General features: G+C 44.9%; 2 protein-coding genes across 3 annotated transcripts in view; one reads left to right on the forward strand and one right to left on the reverse strand.

The window, feature by feature from the left end:
* On the forward strand, positions 1–2146 carry LOC147034716 (ras-related protein Rap-2c-like). The gene has a single exon (XM_085887663.1). It carries the CDS (start codon positions 751–753, stop codon positions 1435–1437), a length of 687 nt encoding a protein of 228 aa, XP_085743789.1. The 5' UTR covers positions 1–750; the 3' UTR covers positions 1438–2146.
* The window catches only part of LOC147034717 (putative ATP-dependent RNA helicase DDX5), a 47027-nt gene continuing 29393 nt past the window's right edge, over positions 1717–19350 (reverse strand). For both annotated transcript variants that reach the window (XM_085887649.1, XM_085887640.1), the window contains exon 13: positions 1717–2441. In XM_085887649.1, coding sequence (XP_085743775.1) covers positions 1975–2441 — 467 coding nt within the window. In that variant the 3' untranslated portion in view covers positions 1717–1974. The remainder of the gene's footprint in view (positions 2442–19350) is intronic.

Consider the following 19350-nt stretch of genomic DNA (forward strand, 5'->3'; position numbering starts at 1 on the left):
GAACATACAAGAAATCCAGACATTCCTCCTTCATGCATCATCAGGCGAACACTTTCGGTAATGAGGGAAAAATGCACAATTCACCGATTGATATCATCTACCAGCAAGACCTGGGCACAAAAGGAAAAAGCAACACCAATGAGGTGGCTTGCCCTGCAGTGGACACATCGTGGGAAACAGACGCCATAACAACATTTTACCATCTGGCCAATGCTACAAAGAATACACCAAAAAAACTCCCCTGTAATCAAGCTGAATGGTCATTCCCACACATGAACCTTTGGAAAAAGCGACTATTTAACTGGAAGTTGGTCATAGGTAGAAAAATAAAAGGATTACCAATGTTTCAAATATTCCTTTTTGAAAATAAAGCAGATCTCCACGATGCTCATCACACCACCAGGATGTGATGGAAGAGACATTTTCAACGTCAAAGCACACAAATAACACTAATGACTGCAATGAGCAAATGGCAATTCAAGGAAGAATCCATGCCATTTGACAGATTGTACAACAGGAATGGACGGACGATGAACGGCCCAGGGATGTGCACTGGAGGAACAGCGACTCCACCCCGCTCACGACTCCCATTTGTGCCGAGCGTGCCTGTACCGTCCCTGCCCGGAATCTTCACCGCCCGCCCGCGCACTGCTTCAGGCACGAGCGATCCCGTAGTGAAGCGGCATCAAACGAGCATTTCAGACAGCTTGAGACCGGGCTGCTCATTCTCGGTCCGTCCACTGTTCTGGCATGGCCCAGCAAAGGGGCCCGACGCCCGGAGCATTAAGACTCGCCTTCTTCGGACCAGCAGGTGCCGGAAAGACAGCTCTTATCCGTCGGTATTTGCGCGGCTCCTTTGAAGCGCAATACGAAAGCACCGTGGAGGATTTCTACTCGCTGGACCGTGTGCCGGCAGAGCTGCGCTTCGGCGATGGTCCAGGTGGGATGACCAGGCGCGTCGAAATACTAGACTCTGGAGGCGGGCACTCATTCCCCGCCATGCGCCGCCTTGCCATGCAGCGCAGCGACGCTGTGGCGCTTGTATTCTCCCCCCATGAACAAGATTCGTTCGAGGTTCTGCGCTGGCTCAGGCAGGAACTGCTCGAGGCGCGAACGGGTGAAAGCAAACTGCCGTTCGTCGTTGTGGCCAATAAATCAGACACGCCCCTGAATGACGAGTCCATGATCATAGCACAGACGGCACAGGATACTGCTGTAAGCGAGTGGGGATCACAGTTTTTCGAGACCTCAGCCCTGAGCGGAGACAAGGTGGCTGAGCTTTTCGCTGCGCTCTTTCGACTCGGAGTTCCACCGGCAACGATGGAGCAAGGATCACAGCTTCCGGCACGTCGAGTTCAACGCACGGGTTCTGCTGATGAACCCCGTCACAAGATGCCTGTTTCTGAACACAAGCGTCACAGTTGCGTCGTGTCTTAATGGAGCTCTCTCTTCCAGTGATAAGGTCAAACGGGTAGGGGGTGCTTAAACTACTGGACATTTATTATGCAAATTCCTTGGACTTAGAAATCCGTTCTTCCTTTGGGTGGAATGGATGACCTGTTGGTGGATGACTTCATAATTTATTGCAGCTTGAGATTGTAACTGTTTTACTACAAGATTTGTTGAAAGTGAAAAACTTAATATGCAGAAATCATTAAACAGCAATGTCCCCTGAAAATCCAAAAACAAAGAAATAAAAGAAATCCGACTGTCAAGGACATCTGAAGAGTTTTATTTTTCAGTACATGAAACAGGTTAGCTTTACTTTATCTACCGTCAGAATGAATAACATGAAAATATGCAAAACACCAATTAAACTGAAAAGTTATGACCATATTATTTATACAATATACTCAAATTAACAAAACTGCAAATCTTATTCATCAACAGGAATCTTTAAAAAAAATAATAATAAGTTTGTGACCTACAGCAATGTGAGGCTGCCTGATTCAGGGAAAACTGGTCACAACACAATCAACTTTTTGTCAAAGGTGATTGGCCATTTGGAGCAAAACTCAGGCTCATAAGTGACGGTACTTGGTCTTGTGTCGCATTTAGCTGGTCTGAGACTTCTGAACTGTTGGAGAGGAGCGGACATCCGTTTGAAGTCAGCACAGTATGGTGCAGTAAGCCGGGTGGAGTGTCAGAGGAAGGTGGACCCATATCGCCAGAGTCACCTTCATGGTTTGAACGGGAGTCACGTTTAATTCGGTCTCTCTCATGCTCACGTAGTGCCCGGTCTCTGTCTCTCTCTCTGTCCCGGTCCCTTTCTCTATCCCTCTCCCTATCTCTCTCCCTATCCCGGTCTCTGTCTCTCTCCCTATCCCTGTCCCTGTCCCTGTCACGACCAGATCCAAAGAGCCTGGTGTTTCCGATTGGGAAACGATCACGACGATCGTCACGATCTCGATCTCCACGAAAACGTCCACGTCCACCACGGGCTGCAAACAAATACCAGAAAAGTGCAAGAATATGAGGTTGTACTGGTCACAAAGTAGGAATCACATTTTACAGCGGCTCTGACATTTGAATGATACAATTATATACCTGTTCTAATCAAGCATTCATATAACCTAAACAAAATGGCAAAAGCACCGAAAAAAACATGTTGATTAAGACCGCCAAAAGGTGATCATTTGAATTAAAAAAAAATTCAACTCCAATAATTAATGAGCACGAAGGGGTGAGGGGGATTGGGGGGGGGAAGAGGATGAAGGTTCCATGGCAACAAAATATTCAATAGCCTTGTGATTACAAATGTCAAAATGAAAAGATAAAATATTATAGTCCTTGTAAAATGAAGGTGTCTCTTTTCCATCAATGATATGAACATTTGAGTTGTTTCACCACCAGCATTTCCTTTGCTGATACTGCTGTTAGAAATCGGGAGCAACGAGCAAATAACCTGTTCTTACGGAAGGAATCATTTCCCCAAAATTGGTGTATTTTAGTGTGACTTGTAGTAAATCGAAGCGGAAATATGCCAGACCGATTTACATAGGGAGCATTGGGGTCTTCCACCCTGAACCCCCCAACCCTCCAATTTCGCTCAAAACATGCAATGAAATACTGAATATAGCATCAGCTTTGTGTTTTGAAAAATGAGCTTCAAAGAGAGAAAGCATACGTCGATCATCTTAGTCAAAGGAGGAGAAACACAACTGACGCTAGTGTGAAACATGGCAAATCTGTGAAGCCAGAATGAAGAACTAGCCCTGCTGGTAAAGGTAAGTGTCGATCTGCATCGGCAGACAGTTAGAACAATGGATGAATGAAATAAACAGCACATCGACTGAGGTTTGCTAACCACCTTGGGAAGCAGAGAGAAGCTGTTTGGACGTTAACCCTTCACCAGTTGAAAAAGAGGTGGCCAGGGTACTGCACCCTGGCAAAACAAGGTGCTGCGTGACAGGGCACCTCTCTTTATTGTGAAAGTACATCCTACGGTATTCTGTGATGGCACTATTACGGTAGTCATTCCCTCCTTCCACCATCAATTTTCACCCGTCTGTCTGTCTATGAGCAAGATATCTCAGAGTTATGGACGGATTCGGAGGAAACTAGGTGGACAGGTTGGGTGTGTGACAAGCACAAATAGATTCGATTTTGGTGAAGATCCAGATCCAAAAAATTTTCAGTGATTCTTCACCATTCAGTGATTGTGCCAAAACGATATACAATATGATCCCTCAAAAAGTTGTGGACAGGTCAGGTCAGGTATGGGAGCATGTGCCAGAAGAGCGCGTCGCTGCTTCCACTTTCCCACTGTACTCCAGGGGCCTCCGTCTGGCCATCCCCAGGCAGATGCCAGGCCCATCCCCATCTCCTTGAGATGCCGGTCAACCTGCTGCAACCATGAGGCACGTGGTTGGCCCATTGGCCTACTCCACTCACGAGACTCCCTTGCTGAGAGAATCTGGTGAGCAGGATCAGCGACAGGAAAACGAGCACCATGTCCATACAGCCGCAAATGACGCTCACGGACAATGCAGGTAACAAATCTCATCCGAGTCTCTCTCAGGCTTCAGTCACATTTGCCACGAAGGCCGTGGGGTCTCCAAAATCTACGGCCACTAGCAATTATATGGCAGCAACAGTATTTCCACGGTCACACAATGTAGCAGTCACATATGTTGTTTTTTTTCAGGGAGCCGCACGGCGTATTTATAAATTGTGGAGACCGAAAACGTGGGGGTGCCGTAGGTCTTTGATTTGACGTCGCACGGTGACCTTAGGGCGTTCCTGCGGCGGCCATAGAATTTTCAAGTCAGACGCAAGGTGCCCGCAGGGTGACCGTGCGGCCAGACGGACGGCAGCGAGTGGGTTCTTTCTTTTTTTTTTACCAGTTCTTTTGTTTCGGCTTGTCGAATTGCTGTGGCGAATGTAGAAATGAAAAAAGTTATAACTCCGCCTTATAATTCCACGGTGACCCTACTGCCTGTAAAATATCGCCATACGGCGCAGGGCCACCCTGAGGCCACCTCAGAAACTCTGCAGCCGCCGCACGTTTCTGTCAATTCAGAGGGCGTACGGCCGCCGTATCCTCGCCGTAGAGCAAATGTGACTTAGGCCTCAGCAACCGCTCGTTGGATACAAAATCCGACCAGCGATAGCCAAGGATTCTCCGAAGAGACCTGGTACCAAAGGAATTGTCTCCGTCTCAGATCCTTGGTCAGAGTCCAAGTCTCGCATCCATAGAGCAAGACTGGAAGCACCAAGGACCTGAAGACTCGGACTTTCGTCCTCCCGCACAGATACCGGCAGCGCCACACCCCATGATCCAGTGAATCCATGACTCCCCAGGCCCGACCCAAACGTCTCGACCTCTGACTCACAGCCAGCAGGGACATAAATATCACTGCCAAGGTAAGTGAATCTCTCCACAACCTCAACATTCTCACTACAAACAGACACAGACAGGACAGCAGCATCCAAGATGTCATTGAAAGCCTGGATCTTGCTTTTGACCCAAGAAACCCATAATCCCAGCGGCTCAGACTCACTCAGCACCTCGAGGGCCCCCAAAAGGATATCTGAAGTCTCCGCAAAGATGACTGCATCATCTGCGAAATCAAGGTCCGATATCTTGACATTCCCAAACGATGCACCGCAGCTTGATCTCTCCAAAATCCTCCCAAGAATCCAGTCCATACAAGTGCTGAAAGTGTGGGGGCCAGTCCACACCCCTGGCGAACTCCAGTAACAACTTGAAATAAGTCAGAGATGGTACCACCACATTTCACAGCACTCTCAGTACCAGAGTAGTGTTCAGACATCAGATCGATCAGTTTTGGTGACATCCCACGAAGACCAAGAATCCTCCAGAGGGCATCCCGATTCACTGAATCAAATGCTTTACAGAGATCAACATAGGCTGCAAGCAGCCCCTGCGGAAACTCTCGTCTGCGATCGGTGAGGACCCAAAGAGCAAGGATACTGTCAATCGTTGACCTCTTTGGTGTAAAGCCTGACTGCTCTGGACGCTGGTGCTCAAGCAGATGGTGGCGAACCCTACGAAGAATGATCCGAGCAAAGGCCTTGCCCGGCACTGAGAGCAGCATCACCCCTCAGTCGTTGTTGCAGTCTTGGCGATCACCCTTCCCTTTCCAGAGAGGGACAACAAGGTCCCTCTTCCAATCAGTTGGGATGATGCCTGTGTTCCAGGCAGAGCACAAAACTGCATGCAACGACACGAGTGCAGCATTTCCACCAGCCTTGAGAAGTTCAGCATGGATGCCACAGATCCCTGGAGCTTTACCCCGTTTCAACCGGTTCACCGCAGCTCGTGTTTCCACAAGCGAAGGTGGACCATAGTTGATTGGAGGGTCAGCAACAGGGATTGCAACACCCTTGACGTCCAACTCGACAGCTGGTGGATCAGCCTGGTACAACCATCCAAAGTAACCTGCCCAGCGGGCCTTCACTTCAGACTCCTCTGTCAAGAGCCTCCCACTCTCTGCTCTAACTGCAGTGAACAGAGGGATGGGTTTGGATGAACGCAATGCGCGAATTCCCCTGGAAGCGGGACGAGAATCACCGGCCTACAGGTGATGCTCAACCCCCTCACAGATTCCTCGCACATAGGCCTTCTTGACCACCCTTGGTGCACTACAGTTTTACGCCTCAGCTCCCTGAACAGCTCAGCTCTGCCATTCAGCCTGGCCCTACGACTCTGGTCAATGGTATCCAGTGTCCCTTGAGAGATAAAATTCTTCTTTGCCCTGCGGTGAGTTCCAAGACATCCACCGGCAACATCAAGGACGGTGGTCTGGAAGGCACTCCACAACTCTTCAGGACCCCCCAAAGCACCCAGACCCCCCAAATGTCCACTCAGCCTGTTCGCAAACTCCTCAGCAACCCTCTCATCTTTGAGCTTGCCAATATCCAGCTTCGGCTGGGATGGTACCATTCTCCCGGATTTAAGGTGCAGCTTTGGAGTTGCTTCAACAAGCCGGGGGTCAGTATTGAGAAACTGAGCACTCCGGTAGACCCTGCAGTTCTGGCTCATCCTCCAGCGACAATCAATGAGGACATGGTCAATCTCCTTTGCCACATTGCCAGCGTTGGAATACCAAGTCCAGCGATGAGCTTGTGGGTGCTGAAACCATGAACCAGCCACCTAAGTCCATGACTTCTTGCAAAGTCAAGGAATTTAGTCCTGTTCTGGTTCATAGTTCCTGACCCATGGGGACCAACACATGTCTCATAACCATCCCTATCAGTTCCAGTCGATGCATTGCAATCCCCCAAGACGAGAAGTGTATCTCGTCTGGGGCACTGATCAACCAAAGACTCGAGCGTGGCATAGAATGCATCCTTCACGGTGAGATCACTCGCCTCAGTCGGAGCATCGACAGAGACCAGGGAAATGACATGGAAGGAGTGACGAATACTTCATCTCATAATACGCTCGTTGACCGGTGTTACCTCAATTATCATTGGGGTCAGCTTATTGGACACAGCTGCAGCAACTCCTTGAGTATGGTAACTATCAGGGCAACCAGACCAATAGTAGGTGTAACCACCCACCATTATCTTGCTGCAATCCGGTCTCCGAACCTCAGAGAGCGCTGCAATCCCGATGTCCAAACGCTTGAGCTCAGATGATAACAGAGACAGGTGATAATCCTCTCTTTGGGAGAAGACATTCCAGGCACCCACCCGAAGGGACCGCCTCAGGTTAACCCAAGGAGACCACCGTCTGGTGGACGACACCTCAGCATCACTCCGACACTCTCCAGCAATCTGACCCAGGAATGTTACCCCGTGGTTTCCCTCCGATCATCAAAGATTGGGGGTCCCGAAGGCTTTGCTCCAATCCCATCATCCGGTGAGCTGCCCTGCGAAGGGAAGCTGCATAAGAGGTACTCCCACAGAGTGGGTTTTCAGATTTTTTTGCGTTTTTGTGTTTTGCGGAATGAAGGGTTGGATGGTGGCCGGAGTACAAATCCTGCCACCAACCTCCTAATAAAAAGTAACCCAACTGCAGGAGGACGTTGTGGACAGATTCAGACAAAACCTAAAGGAGTTGGGTGGATGACAAGAACAAGCCGATTAGGTTTTGGTTAAAGCGCAGGTTGCAGGTCACTAAACATGTTCTGAAAATTTCTCAATATGATTATATGTGCATTAAATAGTTTGATGCAAACTATTGTTGTTGCCTAACTATTGGGAAAATTAATGAAATTTAACTCCGAAGTTGTTATTTCTCGAGGCCGTTGAAAAAAAACAGCCGTGTGCCCATATATGGATGGTGACGTCACGTTCTCCAAAACAAAGCGGCGCTCACTCGCTCATTGATGAAGTGTCCAGTTGAGCGGGCCATTCTTTCGCTTATTTTGAGCTTGCAACTGTCTATATTATCCTTTTTATTTTCAATTATTGTAGAAGTTATTTGGATATTTGTACATCATGCCTCGTACGTGTGTCGTCATGTTTTGCGAAAATGGCTGGAAAACGGTTAATCACTCCCACCGATTCCCGAAGGAATCAAACATTCGCCGGCAGTGGATAAGATTTGTACAAACAAAACGGGCGAATTTTCCCCCAAAGAAAACGGGTAAAGAGGACCCTTTGGATAGACTTGTCATTTGTGGTGACCATTTCACAGCTGAGGATTATGAAGGCAACGCAATGAGTGATCTCGGTTTCAAAACAAGCACGACGCTGTGCCCACCATTCAGCCTTCTCCACCTCAACTGGCTTCTGCTTCATCTTCTCACACTGTCACCTCTCAAGGATTGGGGCATTGTGTTTATCTATAAATGCGCATAAGAAATCGAGAAATTATTAGAATACACTATCCAGAAGTCCGTACGTTGTAACCCGTAATGGGGAACGTGGCTGAGAATCTCTTCCCCAAAGGCCACGCCTACGCAGCGTCTCCTTGGGAAGAACTTGGGAAGCACTTGTCAATTAATATCAAACCTTGAAAAGGCACATACTCAGGTCCCCAGCAATATACCTGGTAAGTTTCAATTAGATCGGACCAGTGGTTGTCGAGAAACAGCGGTGTCACACAGACACAGACACAGACTGCTTGAATTATAGATAGATATGCCACAACAGTCTCTTGAAAGTTGGGGTTTGTTCTCACTGTTCACTTTCGCTGGGGTCAAGCTCAGCTGCAGAAAGACTTCAACGCCAAGGCTACGGTGTATAATATATTTGGGTCCATTATTGAGTCATTCTACTTCTGACTTTTGAGTGACTCGAGGGTTGGTGGTGGTCGTATGGCAGCTTAGCTGCAGGGGTAGCTATCATTTCTTGAAGCGCGACTGTCTTGCTGATGCAGTGCCCCTCTACCAGTACACACACTGGAACTGGTACTCATTTCGCCGACCTCAGAAGGATGACAGGCTGAGTCAACCCCCTGGTGTACTAATTCAGCGGCCGACGGGGCTTGAACTCAGTACCCGAGGATCCCAAGCCACCACCCTAACTACTGAGCCAACACCAGGGCTACTAGAGGGTTAAAAAAATTATTATATCAAGTCACAGATGAATCAAACTTTACATTATTTTATGTATTGAACAAGAAAATGAAAATCTACAAACCAATCTGTCTGGTGGAGTATGTCAGTGTGAACTGCCGGACAGTCAGTCCTGCCACTTGTACATGAAATAGGCCGTTTTCTTGCACTTGCAAGTGGCTCAAATTTATATGGCTCAGGGCCAGAAACTCCATAGTATAAATTCCCATCATCCTCCGACTCGTCTTCGGCAATATCGGAATGAAAACATTCAATTTCATCGCCGCTGAAATCACTCTCTGATTCGCATCTCGCCATTGTTTACACGCTGTTTCCGAATGTTCATGAAGTTTTCGGAGAACGTGACGTCATAGCATCTTCGGTAACTTCCGGACTGTTTTTCGATCACTGACAAAAGTTTTGACTCAAAAGTTAATAATGGCATATTTTGAGTTTCAAATGTAAGAAAATAAATACCCCACGTTTATTGATGTGCTTACAACCTTCAAATCACGTGAAATCATCAGCGACCCAAAACCTCCTCTTTAAGGTTTGGATGAGGGTTCGGCCTATCAGTGGGATACAAAGCAAACTGTTCAGACTGGCGGAGGTATTCGCTGTACCAAGTGCTGTTCTTGTGACCTCCACACCGGAGGTGGACGGAGGTTATGTTTTCACCCCTGAATGTTCGTGTGCAAGCAAGCTATCTGAAAAAGTTGCGGACGGATTCAGACAAAATTTGGTGGAGAGGTTGGATGTATTACAAGATATTGGTCTTGGTCGCCCGACAAGCAATCTTATTCCAAGCATGCAACATGCTCTTCTGACACATACCTTTATTTGGACGGGGTATAGGTAAGTGACAGCTCTGTATCGGCAACCCCCCCTCCCCCCCCCTCCGGGTTACGTGCATGAAGCAAAAACATACCTACTGCTTATAATTTAAAACACCTCACAACACTGGAAAACATGAGGACAGGAATACTGTACTCTCAATTGTGGAGTCTTGTAATACCCTCCCTCACCTGGAGGCACTACCACATAATACACATTTACATCGAGAATTTGCACCCCTCCCCCCCCACCCCCCCCCCTCACGACAACCGGCGAAGATAAAAACACCTCTGTAAATTGTGGTCATGCTGATCCTCTGAAGCAAGTCTGGATGTAATTGGCCCAGAAATGGAGGACGAGAGGTAGCATAACAAACAAACCCACAAACACCGGTCTGTGAAGTGGTGTAATGATACAACACCAAATGCCTTGAATGAGTGACAAATATATATATATATATATATATATATATATATATATATATATATATATATATATATATATATATATATATATATATATATATATATATATATATATATATATATATACATATATATATATATATACCGTATTTTCACGACCAAAAGGCGCACCGTGCCAAAAGGCGCAGTCTAAGTTGTGTGTGCCGTTCCTGTATTTGACACACACATAAGGCGCTCCTCACGATAGGGCGCGGGTTTTATATGAATATCCTCTACTACGTACGTCCGCCGTACAACAACACACTCACACAAGCACACAAGTGTGCGTATTTAAAAATAGATCGGGAGCAAAATTGAGTTTGGTTGTGCTTTATTAAAGTATTAGTTACAAAAATACTAAAACAATCAAATACCGGTAATAGTCTTTAATCAAATCCATCGAAATCCTCATCCTCTGTTTCGGAATCGAACTGCGCTAAACCCAACCTAGCAGGTCCACCTTCCTCGCCGTCAGAGTCACTTTCTGCACCGTGCGGCTCCTCCGAAATGATGCCGGCTTTAGCGAAAGCTCGGACAACAGTGCCAGCAGACACGTTAGCCCAGGCATCAACAATCCAGTGGCAAACTGTGGCGTAACTCGCCCGGCACTGCCTTCCACCCTTTGTGAAGCTGTGCTCTCCTTCGGTCATCCACCGCTCCCACGCCGCTCGCAGCCTCACTTTGAACGGCCGGTTCACGCCGATGGCTCGGCTGGATCCGTTTGTCGCAGATGTGCTTGCTGCAGTAGGAGCGGAAGTTTTCCATCATTTCTTGATAATCCGCCGGACGTTGCTGCGCTATCGTAGTCCTGGTCCGGATGGAAAAATGGCACCGTTTCATGAAGCGAAAGCACCAAGACGGACCTCCGTGGAAATGTTCGATTTTCATTTCCTCCGCTATCGATACTGCCTTCAGTCGGATCGTGACCGTCGAAACGCTCCTCCCACTTGCTCTTTGCTCAACGATCCACTGCTCAAGTCTTTCCTCCAACTCTGGCCACCTCGCCTTGTTTCCACGGAAACTCAGCTGCGTCTTCTTCACCTGTCGCAGCTCGTTTTCCAGCTTCCTCCACTTTCGAACCATCGACTCGTTGATCTGGAAATTCCTCGCCGCGGCTCGATTCCCATGTTCCTCCGCATAGCTGATCGCCTTCAGTTTAAACTGAGCTTCATAAGCGTGTCTCTTTGCCATTTTCGGGGTTGTTAAAACAGCAATGTTCTGCATACCGCACATACCTGTTCTTTTATACACACAAAGGGCGCACTGCACTATAGGGCGCGTCGCACATTTTGACAAAAATCTAAGACGTTTATATGCGCCTTATAGTCGTGAAAATACGGTATGTATATATGTATATATGTATATATGTATATATATATATATATATATATATATATATATATATATATATATATGAAGGCGAATGCTGTCTGTCTGTCTGTCTGTCTGACCCACCCTGAAGCACAAACACTCATCAGGGAGAACACAAATGATTAAATCAAAGTTGCTTCAAATCAATCCAAACCTTTGGGGAAATTGTAATTTTTTTCACTCAAACCCCCCCAAAAAATTTGAACCCAGGTAGTGTATAGGCTCCAGAAATTTTTTCTTTCCTGTTAAGAAATATATAACCTCCCATTTTGAGCTCTTTCAACCAGTGAAAGACTAAAAGACTTGTTTAAAAAAACATCATGGTTTTTTTTTTACCATGGGCTTCTGTTCGTTGCTGTGTATTTGGCAACTATACACCAAAGGAAAAAAATAAAATTTGTCTGTTGGGGGGTACACCAACGTCGTCAGCATGTGACACATCCAATCTCCCACATGACACTGAAATATTGACGAGGGGGGAAAAAACGTTTAAAATATTGTGCAATTTCAATAAAGACAAATAATTTAGAGAAAAAAAAAAGTCAGTGAAGTGGTGAACCAAATCAATTTTAAAGACGTGTGCAACATTTCAGTGGCGCGCGCGCACGCACGCACGCACGCACGCACGCACGCACGCACGCGCACACACGCACACACGCGCACACACGCACACACACACACACACACACACACACACACACACACACACACACACACACACACACACACACACACACACACACACACGAGGGGCTTCTGACTGGTGGTGTATGTTTACTGGAGAAACCACCACTATTCGTCGTTGTGCTGTGAAATTCACCTTGGCAGGTTGGGGCTTCATAAACGTGCGAGTGAGACCATCTAGCAATCTTTTCGACCCTGGCTATCCCAAAAGTGTTCATCTGCGTTTGCCCCCCACCCCCTCTTTTTATGATTACATCACCGACACCAACACCACAAATCCAAAGTGTGCTTTCCATCCATGCCAAGCTGGCCGAGCCTGTTTTCAGATGACATGGATTATTTAGTATCACGTATGGACATGTCATTGGTGCGAGACTGTCACAGTGGGCAAGTGATTTCAGGATGGAAGTCTGCAGGTGGAAAGAAGCAGCTGTAGGAGAGTGGCTGTATAAATGTGACTGTTAGTCAAACTTGAGCAGAGAAAAGTGGAAGTGTCTGCTGAGAGAATGACAAGGAGAAAGACTGAAAGCCAGTTTACGACCGAGTACAGATAAGCCGCTGTTAAAGAGCCAAGTGCCCCTCTGCACTTGTTGGTTACATTTCCGTACGAGCTAACCTACACCTACGGGTAATGGGAGATACATGACCAGAGGCCCTCACTGACCTCAGTTACTTTATTTTGTCCACCAGCAACGTGTACAGACGAGTCCTCAGTTTAACATCCACCGGAGAGATAGCACACACAGTACAGTGATGTAAACACATTATCTGTGAAGTACCAGTCTAACAGTTTTGAGTTGGGTCAATAATCAGACCCAAACTAGACAATACAACTAGACAGAGCTACCTCTGCATAATCCTATTGGACAGTGTTTGGTTCAACAGAATACCAAAAAAAACTAGCATCCCTTGAAGACAAAGTCTTCGATATCCCCCACCATAGTAAATAAGGATTAACAAACTTGTATTCCTAAAGCGTGTGCAATGTGTGAAGTTTCCCCTTGATCTGACCAGCCGTTCTGGAGAAGGTGTTTGAAGGTTTTAGGGTAAATTCAGTATGGCCGCCAAACCATGTGACCTATCAATTAGAAATTAACAAACTTCTGAAAGGATGTCTTGGGGAAAGTGTATGTGAAATTTTTCCTCAATCTGTCCAGCCATTCTGGAAAACATTTTTAAAATTTATTAATTTTCAATCCAAGATGGCTGACGAACCATGTGACCTATGACATCATAAATTTGCATTCTGCCTCCAATCCTTTAGTGGAATATGTGTGTGAAGTTTCGTGTTAATCGGATGAGGTGTGTTTTTCGCCACGTCTCACGTAGCGAACGTGGCTCTAAGGGAGCTCCGCGTTGTTCTTTTTCTTGCTCTTCTGGTGAAGACAAAACCTTTAGGACTCGGCTCTTTTATAATGAGGATCCGGATCTCCTTAAATACTAAACACCTGTACACATCCTCGCATTGAGGGTGCCTTTTGAGAGCGTCTATCATCAACTTTTAAATATATTTGGACATTTGCTTTAAAGTTGCAAAAAGTTCACGCTACTATTTAAAGATTATTCCATTTAATGTGTTGTAATTTCGTAAATACACGATTTTTCGTCATGAAGAGGAGCCTCCATGACGGGTCTTGCTATTGGCTCCATCAAGGCACATGACGAAATATCGGAAGTTGTGATTAATACATTTATCTTTTTTATTTTTTCTTGAATTAGCAGCATCGCGTTGCGAACGCTGGCTCTCAGAGAGCTCCGCGTTCTTCTTCTTCTTCTGGTGAAGACAAAACCTGACGTGGCTCTTGGACACATATGTCCTTGTTCTGTCCAAGATGGCCGCCAAACCAGGTGACGTCATAATTTTACTATGTATGCAGACATGATGGAAGATGATAGTTGCAAATTATCGCTTCATTAGGTTAGGTGATTTCAGAGAAAACATTATTTAATATTTTTCTTGAATCCAACATGGCTGCCAAACCATGTGACCTATCAATTAGAAAATATCAAAAGGCACCAGTTCAGCACTTGCTTGATATGTGTACCAAATTTCATAAATATATCTTGAGGGGATTTGTCGTTAAGCTCCGGAAACGAAATGTGATGGACGGACGGCCGGAACCAATTTCTATATCCCCCGCCAACTTCGTTGGTTGGTGGGGGATAAAAAAAATCTATCAGGGTATGCAAAACGATCTTATCCAGGTTCCCCATGACTATCTTTGCTCTTTACTTATTCAGGTTCCTTCTGATTACTAGAATGTATATTTGTTCTTCCATTTGATTATGTTTGTGCCATATTCTGAAGCTGTGTGGACTGTGCTTCCCTGCTGACAAACCTCTGGCAGCTTGTGCCTGTTGCTGTGTTTGAGCCTGGTGAGTTACTGCTGATATCAATATATCCAGGTTCTTCTCATCATCTTTGTTCTTTGATCCTTTCACACTTTTTTTTTTCCTACTTTTCACATTTTATTCTTTCTAATTCTTGCTTGTTTTTCTGTTATCTTTGACTCTTTATTTCTTTCTTTGTCTATCTGTTGTGGGAGAAGTGAATTATTGCAGAATGTTTTTTTTAAGGCTCACTTGGCTGCACCTGGATGGGTTTGATAGTCGAGTGGAAGCTGAAACCCGAATCATATCCAGGTTCCACCCGATGACTCCGTCTTTACTTATCTGGGTTCCTTCTGATGACTCCAATGCAATATTTGATATTCCATTTGATTATGCGACATGGAACCCCTTTTTATTCAGAAATTAACCGATTTCAACAACATTTCAAAAACTGTGGCATCAAAAGTTAATTTGATGCACTGTCGGACCTGCGATTCAAACCTAAATACATTTCTGGAAAATGCCGCGAATGTCGGGGTATTGTTGTTTTATGACTTACGAAATTTTTAGATTTCGTAAGTATATTGATGACTTCTGTCATCTGTTTTTTTGTGTGTTTGTGTGTTTGCGTGTTTGCGTAGGCACGATAACTCAAGAACGGAAGAAACTACCAATGTCAAATTACACCACGTGATTCAGGAGGGTGATGGCTAGCGCTGATGAGATTTTGGTCAAAATCGGTCAAAGGTCAAGGTCACAGTGAGGTCAAACATAATTTTGTAAATTAATGTGGAGAAATGGAGTATTTTTGCTTCGCTCGACGTTACGAGTTCGTTTTAACTTCGATTTTAATTTTGTCTTCGGTTTTTGCGATCGCTTAGGACGCTTAAAACTTTGTTGTCGAAATTCTGGTAAAAATCGGATGTTTTGGAGACGTTTTAAGATTGTATAAAAAATATTTCACTCGACGCGTCACGGGTCGTCGCATGATGCAGTACGCTCGAGCAGACGCGTCGTTGACCCACGTAAAGGTTTTGCGTGTGCGCGCTGACGGCGTTTTAGATAAAGATGGTGTTTAAAAGTCAATATTTATCCCAATAAAGGTCATCGTCGCATGCCTGACTCGCTGAGCCGTCGGATTATGTAAAGATTGTTGGTGGATGGCCGAATATTACGGTTTTGTGACTTTGATAAAATAATATTGAATAATTGCGTGGAGTAATGGAGATTTTTGCTTCGCTCAACATTACGAGTTCGTTTTATTTCTATTTTAATTTTGTCTTCGGTTTTTGCAATCGCTGAAGACGCTTAAAACTCGGTTGTCGAAATTCTGGTTTTATTTTTTTCGATTTTAATTTTATCTTCAGTTTTTGCAATCGTTTAGGACGCTTAAAACTTGGTTGTCGAAATTCTGGTAAAAAAATCGGATGTTTGGGAGACGTTTTAAGATTGTATAAAAATATTTCACTCGACACGTCACGTGATTCAGTGCGCTCGATCAGACGAGTCGTTGAGTCACGTAAACGTTTTCCGTGTGCGCGCTGACGGTGTTTTCGATAAAGATGGTGTTTAAAAGTCATTTTTTATCCCAATAAAGGTTATCGTCGCATGCCTGACTCGCTATGCCGTCGGATTATGTAAAGATTGTTGGTGGATGGCCGAATATTACGGTTTTGTGACTGATAAAATAATTGCGTGGAGAAATGGAGATTTTTGCTTCGGTCGACGTTACGATTTTTGATGGTTTGGTACAGAATCATCGTAGAAACTTCTGGTTTGCGTCGCTACCTTCTCCAGAGACAGCTTTTATTAGACAAGGTCAGAGGTCAAGTTGACGATTTCGTAAGTACCAGTCTATGACTGCTTGTTTGTAGGCACGATTACTCGAGAACGGAAGAAACTACCAATGTCAAATTACACCACGTGATTCAGGAGGGTGATGGCAAGCGCTGATGAGATTTTGATCAAAATCGGTCAAAGGTCAAGGTCACAGTGAGGTCAAACATAATTCCGTAAATTCATGTGGAGAAATGGAGTATTTTTGCTTCGCTCGACGTTACGAGTTCGTTTTAACTTCGATTTTAATTTTGTCTTCGGTTTTTGCGATCGCATAGGACGCTTTAAACTCGGTTGTCGAAATTCTGGTAAAAATCGGATGTTTTGGAGACGTTTTAAGATTGTATAAAAAATATTTCACTTAACGCGTCACAGGTCGTCCCATGATGCAGTGCGCTCGAGCAGACACGTCGTTGAGTCACGTATGGTTTTGCGTACGCGTGCTGACGGTGTTTTCGATAAAGATGGTGTTCAAATGTCATTATTTATCCCAATAAAGGTTATCGTCGCATGCCTGACACGCTAAGCCGTCGGATTATGTAAAGATTGTTGGTGGATGGCCGAATATTACGATTTTGTGACTTTGATAAAATAATATAAAATAATTGCGTGGAGAAATGGAGATTTTTGCTGGTTTGGTACAGAATCATCGTAGAAACTTCTGGTTTGCGTCGCTACCTTCTCCAGAGACAGCTTTTATTAGACAAGGTCAGAGGTCAAGTTGACGATTTCGTAAGTACCAGTCTATGACTGCTTGTTACTTACGAAATCTAAAGATTTCGTTAGTATATTGATGCCTTCCGTTTCTGTTTATTTGTTTGTTTGTAAGCACGATAACTCGAGAACGGAAGAAGCGACCAATGTCAAATTACACCACGTGATTCAGGAGCGTGATGGCAAGTGCTGATTAGATTTTGGTCAAAAATCGGTCAAAGGTCAAGGTCACAGTGAGGTCAAACATAATTCCGTAAATTCACGTGGAGAAATGGAGTATTTTTGCTTCGGTCGACGTTACAAGTTCATTTTAACTTCGCTTTTCATTTTGTCTTCGGTTTTTGCGATCGCTTAGGACGCTTAAAACTCGGTTGTAGAAATTCCGGTAAAAATTGGATGTTTTGGAGACGTTTTAAGATTGGAAAAAAATATTTCACTCGACGCGTCACGGGTCGTCCCATGATGCAGTGCGCTCCAGCATACGTGTCGTTGAGTTACCGTTGAGGTATAATTGCGTGGAGAAATGGAGATTTTTGCTTCGGTCGACGCTAAGTTTTTGATGGTTTGATACAGAATCATCGTAGAAACTTCTGGTTTGCGTCGCTACCTTCTCGAGAGACAGCTTTTATTCGACAAGGTCAGAGGTCAAGTTGACAATTTCATAAGTACCAGTCTATGACTGCTTGTTTGTTTGTTTGTTTGTAGGCACGATAATTCGAGAACGGAAGAAGCTACCAATGTCAAATTACACCACGTGATTCAGGAGGGTGATGGCTCGTGCTGATTAGATTTTGGTCAAAATCGGTCAAAGGTCAAGGTCACAGTGAGGTCAAACATCAAAAACATTCGATTTTTGATGGTTTGGTACAGAATCATCGTAGAAACTTCTGGTTTGCGTCGCTACCTTCTCCAGAGACAGCTTTTATTAGACTAGGTCAGAGGTCAAGTTGACGATTTCGTAAGTACCAGTCTATGACTGCTTGTTACTTACGAAATCTAAAGATTTCGTAAGTATATTGATGCCTTCCGTTTTTGTTTGTTTGTTTGTAGGCATGATAACTCGAGAACGGAAGAAGCTACCAATGTCAAATTACACCAGGTGATTCAGGAGGGTGATGGCTTGTGCTGATTAGATTTCGGTCAAAATCGGTCAAAGGTCAAGGTCACGGTGAGGTCAAATATTCGATTTTTGATGGTTTGGTACAGATAACTCGAACGGAAGAAGCTACCAATGTCAAATTACACCACGTGATTCAGGAGCGTGATGGCTCGTGCTGATTAGATTTTGGTCAAAATCGGTCAAAGGTCAAACATCCAAAAAATGATAACTCGAGAACAGAAGAAGCTTCCAATGTCAAATTACACCACGTGATTCAGGAGGGTGGTGGCTAGCGCCGATTAGATTTTGGTCAAAATCGGTCAAAGGTCAAGGTCGCAGTGAGGTCAAACATCCAAAACATTCGATTTTTGATGGTTTGGCACAGAATCATCGTAGAAACTTCTGGTTTGTGTCGCTACCTTCTCAAGAGACAGCTTTTATGAGACAAGGTCAGAGGTCAAGTTGACGATTTCGTAAGTACCAGTCTATGACTGCTTGTTTGATTGTTTGTCGGCACGATAACTCGAGAACGTAAGAAGCTACCAATGTCAAACTGCACCATGTGATTCAGGAGTGTGATGGCTTGCGCTGATTAAATTTTGGTCAAAATCGGTCAAAGGTCAAATATTCGATTTTTGATGGTTTGGTACAGAAAACTCGAGAACAGAAGAAGCTACCAATGTCAAATTACACCACGTGATTCAGGAGGGTGATGATGAGCGCTGATTAGATTTTGGTCAAAATCAAAGGTCAAGGTCACAGTGAGGTCAAACATCCAAAACATTCGATTTTTGATGGTTTGGTACAGAATCATCGAAAAAACTTCTGGTTTACATCGCTGCCTTCTCGAGAGACAGCTTTTATTAGGCAAGGTCAGAGGTCAAGTTGACGATTTCGTAAGTACCAGTCTACGACTGCTTGTTTATTTATTTTTAAAATGGTTGAGGCTCATGGAAGAGCAATTGCACAGACCAAATCAGGACAAAACATAACAAACGGAAAAGCAGGAGAAAGGGCAAACACCAACAGCATAGCAGAGAGAGAA

Source organism: Eptatretus burgeri, chromosome 1 (genome assembly GCF_056783735.1).
Source record: "Eptatretus burgeri isolate ZD-2024b chromosome 1, Ebu_testis_v1, whole genome shotgun sequence".
Lineage (NCBI taxonomy): Eukaryota > Metazoa > Chordata > Myxini > Myxiniformes > Myxinidae > Eptatretus > Eptatretus burgeri.

Coding starts and splice junctions, on each gene's coding strand:
- LOC147034716 (XM_085887663.1), top strand. CDS start 751: ATGGCCCAGCAAAGGGGCCCGACGCCCGGAGCATTAAGACTCGCCTTC.